Source organism: Podarcis raffonei, chromosome 14 (genome assembly GCF_027172205.1).
Source record: "Podarcis raffonei isolate rPodRaf1 chromosome 14, rPodRaf1.pri, whole genome shotgun sequence".
NCBI classification, from domain to species: Eukaryota; Metazoa; Chordata; class Lepidosauria; order Squamata; family Lacertidae; genus Podarcis; species Podarcis raffonei.
Genome location: NC_070615.1, coordinates 44,127,641 through 44,142,519, shown reverse-complemented (window position 1 = coordinate 44,142,519; position 14,879 = coordinate 44,127,641). Strand labels below are relative to the sequence as shown.

Genomic DNA, 14,879 nt, shown 5'->3' with positions numbered 1-14,879 from the left:
AAGCAGCTGGAAGACTACTAGGTGCCCCAGCCCTGACTTTTGCAACACCTCTGGATCTTCTTGCTGCTGCATGGAATAACACATGTACCATACCTTTGGATTTAGTAAGTAAACTATTTTAAACTTACTTAACAGGGTCTGTGGAGTCGAAAGTGGTGATTATGCCTTAAAAACAGGAGACTGGGCATTGTTTATTTTATTTATTATCATGCATCCATGGTCAGGGTGGTTAAAAGAAAGTACTTCTTCACATAATACATAGTTAAACTATGGAACTCCCACAGAAGGCAGTGATGGACACCAACTTGGGCGGCTTTAAAAGAGGATTGGACAAATTAATGGAGGAGGAGATGATCAGTGGCTAGTAGCCGTGATGAATATTCTCCGCTTCCACAGCTGGAGGCAGCAGTACTTCTGAATACCAGTTGCTGGAAACCATAGGAGGGTAGAGAGCTCTTGTGCTCAGGTCGTGCTTGGGGCATCTGGTTGGCCAAGGTGAGGAGAAGAAGATGCAGGATCAGAGGGGCCATTGGTCTGATCCAGCAGACTCTCCTTGTGTACTTATGGTTCCCTCCTCCCTTTTATCACAACCAGCACATGAGGTAGGTTAGTCCCAAAGTCATCCAGAGCTCAATGGCCTCGCCAATCCAGTATGCTAAGTGGGAGTAGCCTGTGGCCTGCCAAAGGTTGCTTAGCCAGTGGTCAGAGGTGATGGGGATCTGTAGTCCAGCAAGGGACATCGACCGATGATCTGCCTTCTACTAAGGCAGGTACCTCTCTAGGTCAGAATGGTCTGCATCAACTGGTAGGAGTTCTCTGTGATTTCAGCTAAGAAGGTTCTCCCAGCCCAACCTGGAGACACCAGGGATCAAACCTGAGACCTTCTGTATGCAAAGCAAATGAGCTACAGCCCTATCCCCCTAAGCAATGTCCGGAGACCCACAGGTTTCCCCTCCCTCTCACTGCAACCCACTGAATCTCTCAAAGGCCTTTTGGTGCCCTCCAACTCAGCTCGGGTGGAATACAACACAGGTGGACAATGTCACATAAGTCAATTGGTCTGCAGAAGAACAGAAGGTTCCAGGTTCCATCCCTGGCAGCAACAACTCTAGCAAAAACAAGACCTGGAGGACCTGCAGATAATGTTGGACTCCAGTTATCATCTTCCTCATCTGCTGACTAAGAGATGGTGGGCACTGGGAGTCTAGCAACATCAGGAGAGCCACAGGTTCTCCCACTTGTGAGCCACAAAGATCTCAAGGCAAGAGGCTCTCCTTTGCCTAAGAGATCAGGAAGCAGCTACCTGTCAGGGACTGGGCAGAGGAGGAATGACCAGCCTGACCCTTCTAGAGAAGAAGAAGACCGGGGTTTGAGGGAGGTCACAGCTCAGAGGCAGATGAGGGGGAAAGCTGGGAAACAATGGGAGAGGAGGAGGAAGAGGAACCACCAGGAGGGCAACAGCTGACGGACGCAGTGTCTTAAGAAAGCATTCCAGAACACGGCGAGCCTTGAAAGTAGGAGACCAAAGGGCTCAGAAGCAAATGGCCCTCAGCACCACCCGTGGAAGAGATGATGAATGAGGAAGTGGGAGGAAAAAGGGGGTGGAGAGTCACTCAGGACAACGCCATTATTCTGAGAGGCTGCGTTCCAAGCCTCTCGCTGTAAATATTGAATGAAAGCAGATGGTAAGCACTTTTCCTTGTCTGATCCGTTCCTGGCAACCTGCCTTAGGGGTTGTTTCCTCTGCTGGCTGACACTACCAAACAGAAGAAGCAATACTGGTCTGGATAGACCACAGGTCCATCAAGGCAGCTTTGTACGTCTGCAAGTGAACACGTAGCTGTGGGGTGAGAAGACCCAGGGGTGGCCGGAACCCCTTTTCCGGCACGGGGTGTCAAAGCAAGGCTGCGAGGTCGCACGGAGCTTCAGCGAGATTTCAGCGTCACCTCCACCGGGAAATGGTCGCTGATGGCCAGAGCCTGCATGGGAGGAGAGAACAACAGGGAAGCTCAGAGCATCTCTTGTTGCCAAAGCCAGAACACATTGTTTTCCCAGCATGCACTGCGAGCCTCAGGAAACCCTGTTTGGACCAAGGGCTTAAACACTGAATGTGATTTACCTCCTCTTGGCTCAGCTTGAAGGCGCTCTGGAAGTCAAACACTTGGGCCGACTTGGGATCGATCCACTTCCTCAGCTTTGAACCGCTCACGACAATCCTAGGACACCAAAGGAAAGAAATGGAGTGGTCCTCTCCCGTTTTTGGGGGGAGCTGAGGCTGCCCAGGATCCCTTGCTCTGGGATCATCTGACGCCTTTCGATGCTGAGTGTTCTTCCAAGAGTGGGAAAGGAGGGAAGAGAAGGAGGAGAAGAAAGAGGAGAGGTGGCTTGTTGTGGCAGCTGGGAAGCCTCAGTGGGCCAGTTGTGGCTCTTGGTCAAGAGCCCTTAAGGTAATGTCGCAGGCCATTAGGTCCAGTCGCAGGTCCAGTTGCAGACGACTCTGGGGTTGTGGCGCTCATCTCGCTTTACTGGCCGAGGGAGCTGGCGTACAGCTTCCGGGTCATGTGGCCAGCATGACTAAGCCACTTCTGGCAAACCAGAGCAACACACGGAAATGCTGTTTACCTTCCCTCCGGAGCAGTACCTATTTATCTACTTGCACTTTGTGCTTTCAAACTGCTAGGTTGGCAGGAGCAGGGACAGAGCAACGGGAGCTCACCCCGTCGCGGGGATTCGAACCACCAACCTTCTGATCGGCAAGCCCTAGGCTCTGTGGTTTAACCCACAGCGCCACCCGTGTCCCTGATGGTCAAGAGCCCTACTGGGGTCTAAAGATCTATCACTACTTGGCAGCTTGGCCAACCTTACCTGTCATAGGCGCAATTGGAGTTGCCCACGGTGGTGTCTACAGAGTCTGGGATGAGCCACTTGAAAACCTCGCTGGTGCGCAGGCGGATGGAGGACCAGGCGTTCTTTCCCACGTAACTGCAGTCAGCATTGAAGTCTCCCAGGAACATCATGTTCTACAAAGGGAAGAAGATTTGCTGCTGGGAATCACAGGTGGGGAGAGAGCATGGTTGCACTCGGATCCTGACCATAGGCTTCTCCACAAGGACCTGGTGGGCCACTGTGGGAACAGAGCTCTGGCTAGGTGGGCCATTGGCCTGATCCAGCAGGGGCCTTCTTATATTCTGAAGGTGGGTCTAATGTCCTGTCTCCAACAGTGGTCAGCAAGGTGTGGGATGGGTGGAACAGAACATCCTGTTCAAGGGGCTTGGCTCAGGGGTAGAGCATCTGCTTTGCAGAGGTCCTTGATTCAATCCCTGGCATCATCATCATCATCATCATCATCATCATCATCATCATAATTTATTATTTATACCCCGCCCATCTGGCTGGGTACCCCCAGCTACTCTGGGCGGCTTCCAACAGAATATTAAAATACAATAACATATTAAACATTAAAAGCTTCCCTAAACAGGGCTGCCTTCAGATGTCTTCTAAAAGTCTGTTAGTTGTTTTTCTCTTTGACATCTGGTGGGAGGGCGTTCCACAGGGCGGGTGCCACTACTGAGAAGGCCCTCTGCCTGGTTCCCTGTAACTTGGCTTCTCGCAGTGAGGGAACCGCCAGAAGGCCCTCGGCGCTGGATCTCAGTGTCCGGGCAGAACGATGGGGGTGGAGACGCTCCTTCAGGTATACTGGACCGAGGCCGCATCTCCAAAACAGAGCTGGGAATGTATCCCATCTGAAACCCCAGACCAGGGTGGTTCAACCTGTGGCCACAAGTCCTTCTTTTCAGAAAACATTCAACAAAAAGCATCTTAACTGTTAACAAAAGCACGTACATCCGTCCCCCACTTGTCAATGATCTTCAAGTAGACGTCGTAGAGGGCATCGATCTCTGCCACGGCGTCATTTGGAGCTGTGTGGAGGGGAATCAAGACCAGCTCGTCGTCTTCTGCAAAAGAACCGGGGTTAGCACAGGGAGCCCTTTCATTCCCTTGCGGGACTCAGGTGCCAGGAATGTTCTCCAGAGCATTGGCGTGTGGTCAGTGGACTAGGGGAACTAGGTTAGCCCCCTAAATTTTCTCTTGTCATCCTCTTCCCAAAGCCCAGGAAGTTTCTGCCCAGCTTAGGGAGGGAGGTGTGATGCATGTGTGACTTGTGATGTCATGCGCATGATGTAGCCCCCCCATCGCCCTCGCACTGTTCCCCCAGGAAAAAAATCACTGCACGCCACTGCTCCAAAGGCACATAGGCAAGACCACTGACTTCAAGGCTTTTCTAGAGGGGCAGGATTTGCCAGTCTGGAACCCCTTGCTATCCCATCATCATCATTTATTATTTGTATGCTGCCTGTCTGACTGAGTTGCCGCAGCTGCTCTGGGCAGCTTGCAACAAAATATTAAAAACACAATAAAACATCACACACTAAAAACGTCCCTAAACAGGGCTGACTTCAGATGTCTTCTGAAAGTCAGGCAGATGTTTAATTCCTTGACTTCTGATGGAAGGGCGTTCCACAGGGAGGGCGCCACCACCGAGAAGGCCCTCTGCCTGGTTCCCTGTAACCTCACAGTGAGGGAACCACCAGAAGACCCTCAGAGCTGGACCTCAGTGCCCGGGCTGAGCGATGGGGGTGGAGGCGCTACTCTTTTTTGTACTGGTGATGAACTTCACTTTGCTCCTTTCCCATTCTGCCTACCCGGAGCATCCATTTGGACCTTCTGTTCCCGATCCTGTTGGCCCACCTGAGTTGTAAGCCAACCTCCAGCCCTTGAGCTCCCAAGCAACAAATGCCCAGCCTTGGCCTCACATGGAGTTTGGGCTGTGGGCCTATGAAGTCAATGGGTGTGTCTGTGTTTGGGGGATCCCTTCTGTTTTACTCACTGGCATTGACAGGCGAGAACTTGACAATAAAAGGCGGTCTGCTGAAGGCATTGTTTTTATCTGAGTACTGGTACTTGTCCACAACAGAGACGCTCTTTGTCCTGCATAAAAAGCAGAGGGAGACGGAGTCAGCAAAGGAACAATGCAGGCACACTCCAGTCGGATTACCAGGTAAGCTGGGAAAGTGACTGCATCCCATTGTCGATAAAGCCCTCTATTGTGAACCCTATCCAGCAAACACAATCTGCAAATGGAACTGTGGTCCTCTATATGCCTGATGTATAGAGGAGGAGATTATCCAGGGATTGTCTACCCCATGCTTGTGTTTGTAACTGCTGTTTCTTTATGCGCTGAGTGCCTAAACAGCTCAGGACTGCAATACCTCAAGGACCGACTCCTTCCAGATGAACCTACCTGGCCCCTGAGATCATCTTCTGAGGCCCTTCTTCGTGTGCCTCCTCCTCAAGAGGTCCGGAGGGTGGCAACTCGAGAACGGGGCCTTCTCTGCAGTGGCTCCCCGTCTGTGGAATGCTCTCCCCAGGGAAGTCCGCCTGGCGCCTTCATTATGCATCTTTACGCTCCAGGCAAAAACGTTTTTTTAGCTGGGCCTTTGGTTGATCTGATTTACATCCTATGCCCTTTTAAAATGTGTTTCTTTGGGGGGCGGGGCGGCTATTGAGTTGTTTTTATTCTTATTATGTACAGTGGTACCTTGGTCTACGAACAGTCTTGTTAACAAACGATTCGGGCAACCAACTGCAAAACCAGAAGTAGGTGGATGGGCACCGGTAGCGGGAGGCCTCAGTAGGGAAAGCGCACCTCGGTTTAAGAACGCTTTGGTTTAAGAATGGACTTCCAGAACAAATTAAGTTCATAGGCCGAGGTGCCACTGTATTTTGTGGTTTTATGTTTTGATTTTATTCTGTGAACTGGCCTGAGACCCCTGGGTATAGGGCAGTATATAAATTCATTCATTCATTCATTCATTCATTCATTCATTCATTCATTCATTCAATCAATCAATAAAAATAATAATAATGTTGCTTTTTTTGCAGTTCTGAAGATGGATGTACCCGGATGAGAAAATGTGAGTGGGAGAGTACAATTTGAAATGTAGGAATGTACTTGTCCACAAAGCACTGATTTGATCCGGTACCTGTAGAGGAAGAGGTACATTTCCCTGTAGTTCTCCCGTCCCAGCGACTCGCTGATTTCGTAGGCGTAATTGTGCTTAGAGGCACTGCGGAGCAAGAAGAGGGAGAGGGAAAATCAAGGAAAGGCAGAGAAGGATGTGTGCAGAGCAGCAGTTTAAGCACTCTGAATTAGTTAAACAGAGTTGGCTTGTAAAACAAGGCAGACGCCGCCGCCCGCCCCCCACATCGCCTGCCAAACCCTTTCCCATCCAGCTATCACATCCTAAGCAATGGCAGCCTAGGTAGGAACACCTGTAGGCCTCTTGAAGAATGGCCTGCACACTGCATGGCTCTCATAGCAAGAGCAGGATCCTGGATCGGGCCAGGGGCCCACCTCATCCAACCTCCTGTTCCCGACTAAACATCAGGAATAACTTTCTGATGGTAAGAGCTGTTTGACAGTGGAATGGGTTCTCTCAGGAGATGGTAGACTCTCATTCCTTTTTAAGCAGAGCTTGGATGGCCATCTGAAATACACTCGGAGTTGAGAGTGGATTTCATGCTCTTTATTCAGCTCATAGTGGTGAGGAGGAATGGACGTTCCCCCAGAATGTCTGCTTTATATACATTATTTACACAATGGGCCCCACGTGATTGGCTAATTCCGGGATTCACCTATAGGCCAATCAGGTTGTGGATTCACTTCCACCTGGAGCTGGATTGGGTGTCTCCTGTGGACCAATCAGACTGCTGCATTCTGAATCCTATTGTTCTAGGACCAATCAGACCGCTGCATTTTGGATCCTATTCACCTCAGTACATAACACTATCTGTCATGGATGCTTTAATTGAGATTCCTGCATCAAAGGGGGTTGGACTAGATGACTCTATGAACCCCACAGTGGCCAACCAAGCACCTCCAGGAAGCCCATCGGAAGGGCGGGAGGCTGCAGCGCTCTCCTGCTGCTGTTCTCCAGACACTGACTTTCAGTAGCCCTCTACATCTGACCCTGGAGATTGTCTCCTCTTGCCTGCTGCTTTTTTTTTTTAAAGCCTAACAGCACCGACATTGCATGGCTTGGCTGTTCTCCATATATTTCCTGAGAAAGGAAACTGGTCCCTGAGCTCACTCTCCCTAATTTGCTTTGTCTTCTCCTCCCGTTGAGAAACAATCCATCACCGCCTTCTCTCTCTCCCGCCCTGCCCAAAGACTTCATGGAATCCAACCCCCTGCAATGCAGGAATCTTTTGCCCAAGGTGAGACTCGAACCCACAACCCTGAGATGAAGAGCCCCCATGCTCTGCCAACTTGCCTGCAAAGATTTAGGGCGGTGTTACCTGTTGAGCCGCTCCAGCAATTCACTAACGGCGCTCAGGTCGGCATCCCGCACCTCTTGCACCAAGGCGATGTCGTACCGGGACAGGATCTGGAAGAAGCATGTGTGCGTAAGAAGACCAGAAGGCATAGCTGTCAATGTCTCCCTTTCTTTAAGGGAAATTCCTTTATTCCGAATAGGATTCCTCGCAAGAAAAGGGGAAAGTTGACAGTGCAAAGGGCCCCGTTGGATCTGATGGAAGGTCCATCTTGTCCAACTTCCGGCTTCCCACGGTGATCAACACAACCCATCTCTTCTGCTGCTGCTCCCCACCAACTGCTGTTCAGAGGTAGACTGCCTCTAAACATGGAAGCCCCACTAATGTCATGATTAATACCCAGTGGCTGGCCTCTTCTCATCTTTCTCTTCTGGGACCCTTTTAAAGCCACCTAAGACAGCATCCATCACCACTTCTTGTGGCAGCAAGTTCCCCAGATCAGTTGTGTAAAGAAGAACTTTATTAGAAAAGTTCTCTGCTGAATCAGGGGAACGAGCAATAAATATATTGTCTGGAGGAGTTCTCAAGTTGTGTTCATTGATTTCAGTGATTCTACTCTGAGTATGGGGACACAGGTGGCGCTGTGGGTTAAACCACAGAGCCTAGGACTTGTCGATCAGAAGGTCGGCGGTTCGAATCCCCGCAACGGGGTGAGCTCCCGTTGCTCGGTCCCTGCTCCTGCCAACCTAGCAGTTCGAAAGCACGCCGGTGCAAGTAGATAAATAGGTACCGCTCCGGCAGGAAGGTAAATGGCATTTCTGTGCGCTGCTCTGGTTCGCCAGAAGTGGCTTAGTCATGCTGGCCATGACCTGGAAGCTGTACGCCAGCTCCCTGGGCCAATAAAGTGAGATGAGCGCCGCAACCCCAGAGTCAGCCACAACTGGACCTAATGGTCAGGGGTCCCTTTACTTACTCTGAGTATAATGATGATGATGATAATGATAATAAATAATAATAATAATAATAATAATAATAATAATAATAATAATAATTTATTATTTATACCCTGCCTATCTGGCTGGGCTTCCCCAGCCATTCTGGGCAGCTTCCAAAAAAATATTAAAACACTGTAATACATCAAACATTAAAAGCTTCCCTAAACATGAGAGCTGGTGGACAGTAGAACGGACTCCCTAGGGAGGTTGTGGAGGTTTTTAAGCAGAGGTTGGATAGCCATCCATCATGGAGATTCCTGCATGATTCTACAATTTGATACCATTATTTGTTTTGAGCTCACAGTCCTTCTGCAGGAAAATCCATTCCTGGTTACCCCATCCTTCCTTCATTTCAGCAGTCTGTTTCTGGAGGATGGGGAGGAAGCCATCTTGTTGCTACTATTCTTGTACAAGTGGGAGTCAGGAATACCTGCCCATCTACCTGCCCATCTCTCAGAGCTCCGCCAGAGGACCCAGATTTTCCTTCTTCCCAAACCTGTCTGCTGCAGTCGGGCTGGCATTGGGTCTCTCATGTTGGGGATTCTATCCTTGCAAAGCCCCGTTCTCACCTTCACAATAATTTCCGAGATCCCCTCATTAGACAGTTTGCTGTCTCCAAAGCTCTGGATGTTGAACGCGCAGATCTTCAGAGGAGTGGCTGCCTGCATCAGGAAAGCCAGGGCGGAAATGCCCAACAACAGCTTCATGGTAATTCCCCTAAATGGGAGAGACGGGAGGAGAATATTTTAGTTGTGGGCTATAAGCACCAGCTACTGGGTCAAGAGAGGGCCCATTGGGGTGGCACCAGTTGTAGCTGGTTCCCACTGAGACTGGTTGGGCAGACTGCAAGGAGCCCATCAGCAGGTGGCGCTAGAGTGCATGGCGGGCAGGGCCAACCTGTTCTAGCTTTGTCTCCATCCTCCTTCTCCCTGCTGAGTTCTAGCATCGCACCAGTTTAAACAGCCCTGGCTTCCCACAAGGAATCCTGGGCAGTGTCATTTGTTAAGGGTGCTGAAAGTTGTTATGAGACCCTATGAGCATGAAATTTATTACGGTGAGAGACCAGCTTGAGAAACACAAATGGAACCACAATCCCAATAGCAAAACAAACATTTAAAACAATATACAACAATAGATTTTACGTTTGAAAGTGTGATAGGCATATAAACACATAAAAACTTTAAAATAGACTACCTTAGAGAAATGACCCAAAGTCGCCCGTGGATCCGGGTTTGGGAATTTTCTTAACAAAATAGATTGAATCGGGATGGTCTGCACCTACACATCTGTGCACAGAATCTGGCGACGATCCTAGTCGTCTTGTGGTCTTTGCCTAACGAGAAGATCGAATTTTTGCTTTACCGGGAGGTCAGTAAGCCTCACCAGCAGGGGGTTATGAGACCCCTGTTCCCTTCACGAGAGCAGCAATTCCCAAAGTTTCCTGGGAAAACGGGCTGGTTGTTAAACTACTCTGGGAACTGTAGTTCCATGAGGGGAATAGGGGTCTCCTAACATCTGTCAGCACCCTTAACAAGCCACAGTTCCCAGGATTCCTTGGGGAAAGCCAAGGCTGTTGAAAGTGGGGTGATACTACGAAAGAAAACTGTTCATGTATGCTACAACAGATGCTGCTAGCCCAGAGATGGAAGGAAGAGACAACCCCGACCAGAGAAGAAGGGCAAATCAAATTAATGGACTCTGCCAAAATGGCAAAATTAACTGGGAAGCTTAGGAACCAAGAAGACAAGAAATTTTTTTTAAAAAAAGGGAAATGTTTATAATGTATATAGAAAGTCATTGTAAACAGGTCAAAACATTAGCAGGATTTTAAACACACTTGTAGTAGAAAGTACAGATGATTCAGGAAGATGAAAAACTGGAGAAGTATTCATATGCAGTTGAAAATAGATTCAAGAGGAGAAATGCACCCTGACATGGCGATACACTCGTATGAGAAATTATAATAATATTAATCGCAAACTGATGCTGAAAGGGAGAGAACTGAATTAAGTTTGGAAAAACGAGGGTCCGTAATTGACAGATTTATCCCTCTCTGCCATCCACAGATTATCATCTTCAAAATGCTGCCCTGTATCTGCCATCCACTTAACCCAGATTTATCTTTTCCAGGGAAACTACAATAAATGAAAGAAAACCTGCTACCAGTGAGCCATTCGTGATATCTCGGTGACCCATTTGCAAAATTAAGCCCTCAGATGGAACCACACTTATTGGATTTCCCATGGGAAGGTAAATCCGGATTAAATGTGTGGGTGAGTGAAATACACACTGCGGATTTGCAGCTGATAAACTGTGGGGACTGCAAAAGAAATTGCTTGCTTGAGGAGAGCTCATCTCACAAAAGAAACACACCTATCTGGAAGCGCCAAGAATATCCAGTGCACAATAACTTGTTGATAATGCAAGAAGGAAACAATCAAAGCAAAAAATTCAAAAGCAGGTTAATGCAAAATTGCAAAAATCCATCTTTAATCATTCCAAATGTTTCCATATAAACAAGCCTAAAAGCAGGAAGATGGCGGCATAACAATATCCACATCTTCAGTCTCAATGTTGTCCTTGATGAGCTCAGCAGGGAGGAGGATCGAGGCAAAACTAGAAATAGTTTCTGGTTTGGGCTCCCTGCATTCTGACCCACAAGTCTCTATGGACATCAGCCGCCGCTTCCAGCTCTAAATGATAGCTGATAGGGTTGCCATAGGTCTGGGAATTTCTGGATATGTCCTCTCTTTGGAGTCCTACATGCCCATCTGGGGGCAATTTTACATTTTAAAGCAAATGTCCTGGATTTTGGGTTGGGTTGTTGTTTTTTTAAAGTGTGCTGGTGGTTCTGGTTCAAGCTCGGGTGATTTGGGCGCTCTGGCTCTGGCATGGCAGAGGGACTATTGGGCGATTGCCCTAAAAAGACTCAACAACTTTTTGTGTCCGGATTTTGACCTCTTGAAATATGCCAATACTATGATAGCATAAGAAGAGGGTGCTGGATCAGGCCAATGGCCCACCTATTCCTGCATCCTGTTCTTACAGTGGCCGACCAGATGCCAGAGAGAAGCCCTGGGCAACTGGTCTTCAAAGGCATGAGGAACCCGACAACCTCAGGAAGAGCGCTTGCATCACCTCTTAGCCGAGAAGAGATGGTGGAAGAAGATTGGAAGAAGTTTTAAGAATATTTGAAAAAATATGTTAATATTTAAATTTTAGAATAGCCTTGGAAGTGGATATAGGCTGTAGGGTTAGAGGTAGAAGATAGTGTTTTTTAAAATATTATTATTTGTAAGTGATAAAATGTGAAGATTTTTATGGTAAAAGTAAACGTGATTAAAAAAATGGTTAAAAATTATGACTTGGGGGGACTTGGGGAAGCTCATCTAACAATGTTTAGAAAAAATAAGGATAAGACAAGAATTTGTTTGCATTGTTTGTTTTTCTGTTTGTGTTGTTTAGTTGTATTATAAAAGAAATAAAAAAAATTTGGGGGGAAAAAAGGATCCCAGTGGCTAGGATGAGCTCTGAGCCAGTGACTCGCAGCTGCGTCTTGGTCTTGGCATCCAGGCCTCTGGCTACGGCAGGCGTGAAGGTGTTGCCATGTCAGCAGAGATGTTCCCTCAGCATCTGGAGGTTGCGGGGCTTTGGAATCTCGCCCAGTCGCAGTATCTTCCCAGGCTGAGAGCTTGGCAGGTGTTTCCTTCCCCCAAGGTGTCTGGAGGGAGCAGCTCTCAGCCAGACTCCCAAGGCCGACACCCAAGTGGTTGCTCACTTTCTCATCATCGGCGTTACTCAGTGCGCTGAGATGCTTGGCACCCTCCGGGAGTGGCTTAGGTATCTCTCGCAAGCGCTGCCAAATCTTTCACCCTGCAAGGTGGAATTATGCTTCTTCAAAGAGGCAGCGATTAGAGCTGCGCTCCCACCTCTCTCTTCCACTAACCAATGGTTAGGTAAAGGTAAAGGGACCCCTGACCATTAGGTCCAGTCGTGGCCGACTCTGGGGTTGCGGCGCTCATCTCGCTTTACTGGCCGAGGGAGCCGGCGTACATCATCCGGGTCACGTGGCCAGCATGACTAAGCTGCTTCTGGCAAACCAGAGCGGCGCACGGAAACGCCGTTTACCTTCCCGCCAGAGTGGTACCTATTTATCTACTTGAACTGGAGTGCTTTCGAACTGCTAGGTTGGCAGGAGCAGGGACCGAGCAACGAGAGCTCACCCTGTCACGGGGATTCGAACCACCGACCTTCTGATTGGCAAGTCCTAGGCTCTGTGGTTTAACCCACAGTGCCACCTGCATCCCAAGGGTTGCACCTCGCCAAAAAGGGTACTTGATTAAGAAGAGCTGCAGCTCAGGGACAGTGCATCTGCTTTGCATGCAGAAGGTCCCAGGTTCAGTCCCCGGCATCACCAGGTAAGGCAGGGAAAAATCCCTGCCTGGCAGCCTGGATCTGTGTTGCCGGTTCATGTAGACAATACTGAGCTAGATGGACCAATGCCTGACTCCGAATTTTGTCGCCAACTCCTGTCCCTGCTGCTCTGAAGCCTTGCAGGCTCCGTCTTGCTCTGTTCTCTGTGTCTGAGGAAGGTGTCTTGCCTCTTCCCACCTGGCAGGTGCATTGCAGGCAAGATCATCCTGTCAAGATCATCCTGGCATCTCTCTGCTGGCAGGAGATTCTCCTGCCAAATGTTTGTTCAGTAAAAAAACCACCACTATGTGGGTGGAGATTGCAAGTTTATTTTGGTCCAGGCAGGTACTGTGGGACTTTACCCCTTCATTCCCAGAAATAAGCATTAGAATATCAAACTTTTTTTAAAAAAAAATAATCTTTATTAATTTAAATTACACACATATACAAAGATTTTACAATCTCATACTACAAAAAGAAAATTAAAGAAAAAACAAATTAAGAGAAAAGAGAAGAAGAAAAAACAGATTTACGTGCATTAAAAAAAATCTCCCTAATTAATGCTTAAATAAACACTTAAATAAAAAAGACTTCTGACAAAACGAGTCTTCCAATCATTCTCATTGTACTGTTTATACTGTTGTTTTTCCCCACACAGTTTTATATTCTTTAATATTGTTCCTGTCTACTCCACAAACGGTATTTGTTGTGTTTACAAGTATCACTCAAATTCTGCTAAGGTGGTGCGGTTGGTACAATATGATCTTATATAATCCTTAAATATTCTCCATTCTCCAAACATTTTCTGGTTCAATACTCCTCTAACTCTTCTCCTCTGTTTTGCTAGTTGTAAATAGAGTATAAAACTTTTTTTTTTAAAAAAAACACCACTGGACTACCTTGGGGATTATAAAGATCCCATGACGATTGCTGCTGGAGCAGACCAAAAAAACCCATCTACTCCAACATCCTGCTTGCTTACAATGATCAGTCAGAAGCCTCCAGGAAGCCTGCAGCCAAGGCAGGCAGGCTCTAGCCCGCTCCACCTGTTTTTTTCCTCAGCAGCTGGTATTTCGAGGTACACTGCTCTTAACCCTGGAGGTTTCATTTTATCACCTGGGCTATAATTGCTACCTTGTTTTGCTCCTGCCTTTATTCTAGGCAGGCTCTACAGGATGTCTCCTTCTCCGTGTTATCTCACAACCACCCTGCCAGATAGGTAGGGGATGAAAGAATCTGTCCCCATTTTGAATTTCACCATTTCTCGTTTTCCCAGTCTTGAAACATCATCTTCACATTTCTATAGCAACTTATGACTATTGTTATTTTTTTTTTAAAAAAACCTAATGAAAATTCAACAGCATTTTAGGGAGAACTTCTCCTAATAAACACATTCTAGTTTGCGATTTTGACTAACGTACATGGGGTTTTTTCCCCAAGCAAGTTCTCCAAATATAATGCATCTTCGTCTTTTCGTTCCACTAATACATTCCTTTTTAAGCACATTTCTCCCTAATGTATGCATTTTTGTAAACATCCTTTGGTTGGGAAACTGCATTGCAAACTTTTGGGGAAGTGGGGTTTTTATTTTTATCTATTAAATTTGTATACCACCCCTATAACCACAGATCTCAGGGTGGTTACAACATAAAATCAAAATATAAAAAATTTGAGCTACCTGCTGTGTTTTGGTGTTCCTGCATAGTTTCGGAAAGAGCGAATTGGGTAGGCACACGTTAAAATCCTAATCAAATTGGATTTCTTCTCCCTCCCTAAGCACCACCTATCTTGTGGCAGGGAGTTCCACCAGTTTCTCACGCCCTGTGCCCAGAAGGACTTGTTCTGATCTGCCCCTGATCTGCCAGGAAAACTCTCTCACTGGGTGATCCCAGGTTCTAATATTAGGATAGAGGAAGAAAAAGCCCCTCCAAAAAAAGCCCCCCCAGAAAACCCCCACAATAAAATCAAATAGTTTTTTAAAAAATAACATGAACCAGTTCCTACCGTGTGTTCCACAGGCAGTGGAGAGATGGTTTGGAAGTGTTCCCAGAGCCTCTCCAGTCACTGACGCCCCGTGTGGTCCTGATGCGAAATCTCCCACAACTTTTGGTTCCTCACCAAGTTTTATGGAAATGA

At 47.6% G+C, this 14,879-nt stretch overlaps 1 protein-coding gene across 2 annotated transcripts; it reads right to left on the bottom strand.

Moving 5' to 3' along the window:
* Positions 1-186: 186 nt before the first annotated feature.
* DNASE1L2 (deoxyribonuclease 1 like 2) lies at positions 187-14,879 on the bottom strand. 2 transcript variants are annotated; one of them, XM_053364802.1, is made up of 9 exons: positions 14,748-14,875; positions 8,900-9,047; positions 7,360-7,448; positions 6,045-6,128; positions 4,889-4,989; positions 3,844-3,956; positions 2,866-3,020; positions 2,120-2,216; positions 187-1,979 (listed from the first exon to the last, which is right to left on the bottom strand). In XM_053364802.1, the coding sequence occupies exons 2-9, from the start codon at positions 9,035-9,037 to the stop codon at positions 1,926-1,928; spliced, it is 831 nt and encodes a 276-aa protein (XP_053220777.1). In that variant the 5' UTR covers positions 9,038-9,047; positions 14,748-14,875; the 3' UTR covers positions 187-1,925. The 2 variants fall into 2 exon arrangements, with proteins under 2 accessions (XP_053220777.1, XP_053220776.1); XM_053364801.1 differs by having other exon boundaries at positions 187-2,216; positions 14,748-14,879.

Bases quoted from the DNA above. Each gene is read 5' to 3' on its own strand.
- DNASE1L2 (XM_053364801.1), bottom strand. From the start codon at position 9,037: ATGAAGCTGTTGTTGGGCATTTCCGCCCTGGCTTTCCTGATGCAGGCA. The intron at 3,021-3,843 runs GTACGTGCTTTT...TTCCCTTTGTAG, and splicing joins TTGACAAGTGGGGGACGGAT to AACATGATGTTCCTGGGAGA. The intron at 2,217-2,865 runs GTAAGGTTGGCC...TTGGTGTCCTAG, and splicing joins TCCAATTGCGCCTATGACAG to GATTGTCGTGAGCGGTTCAA.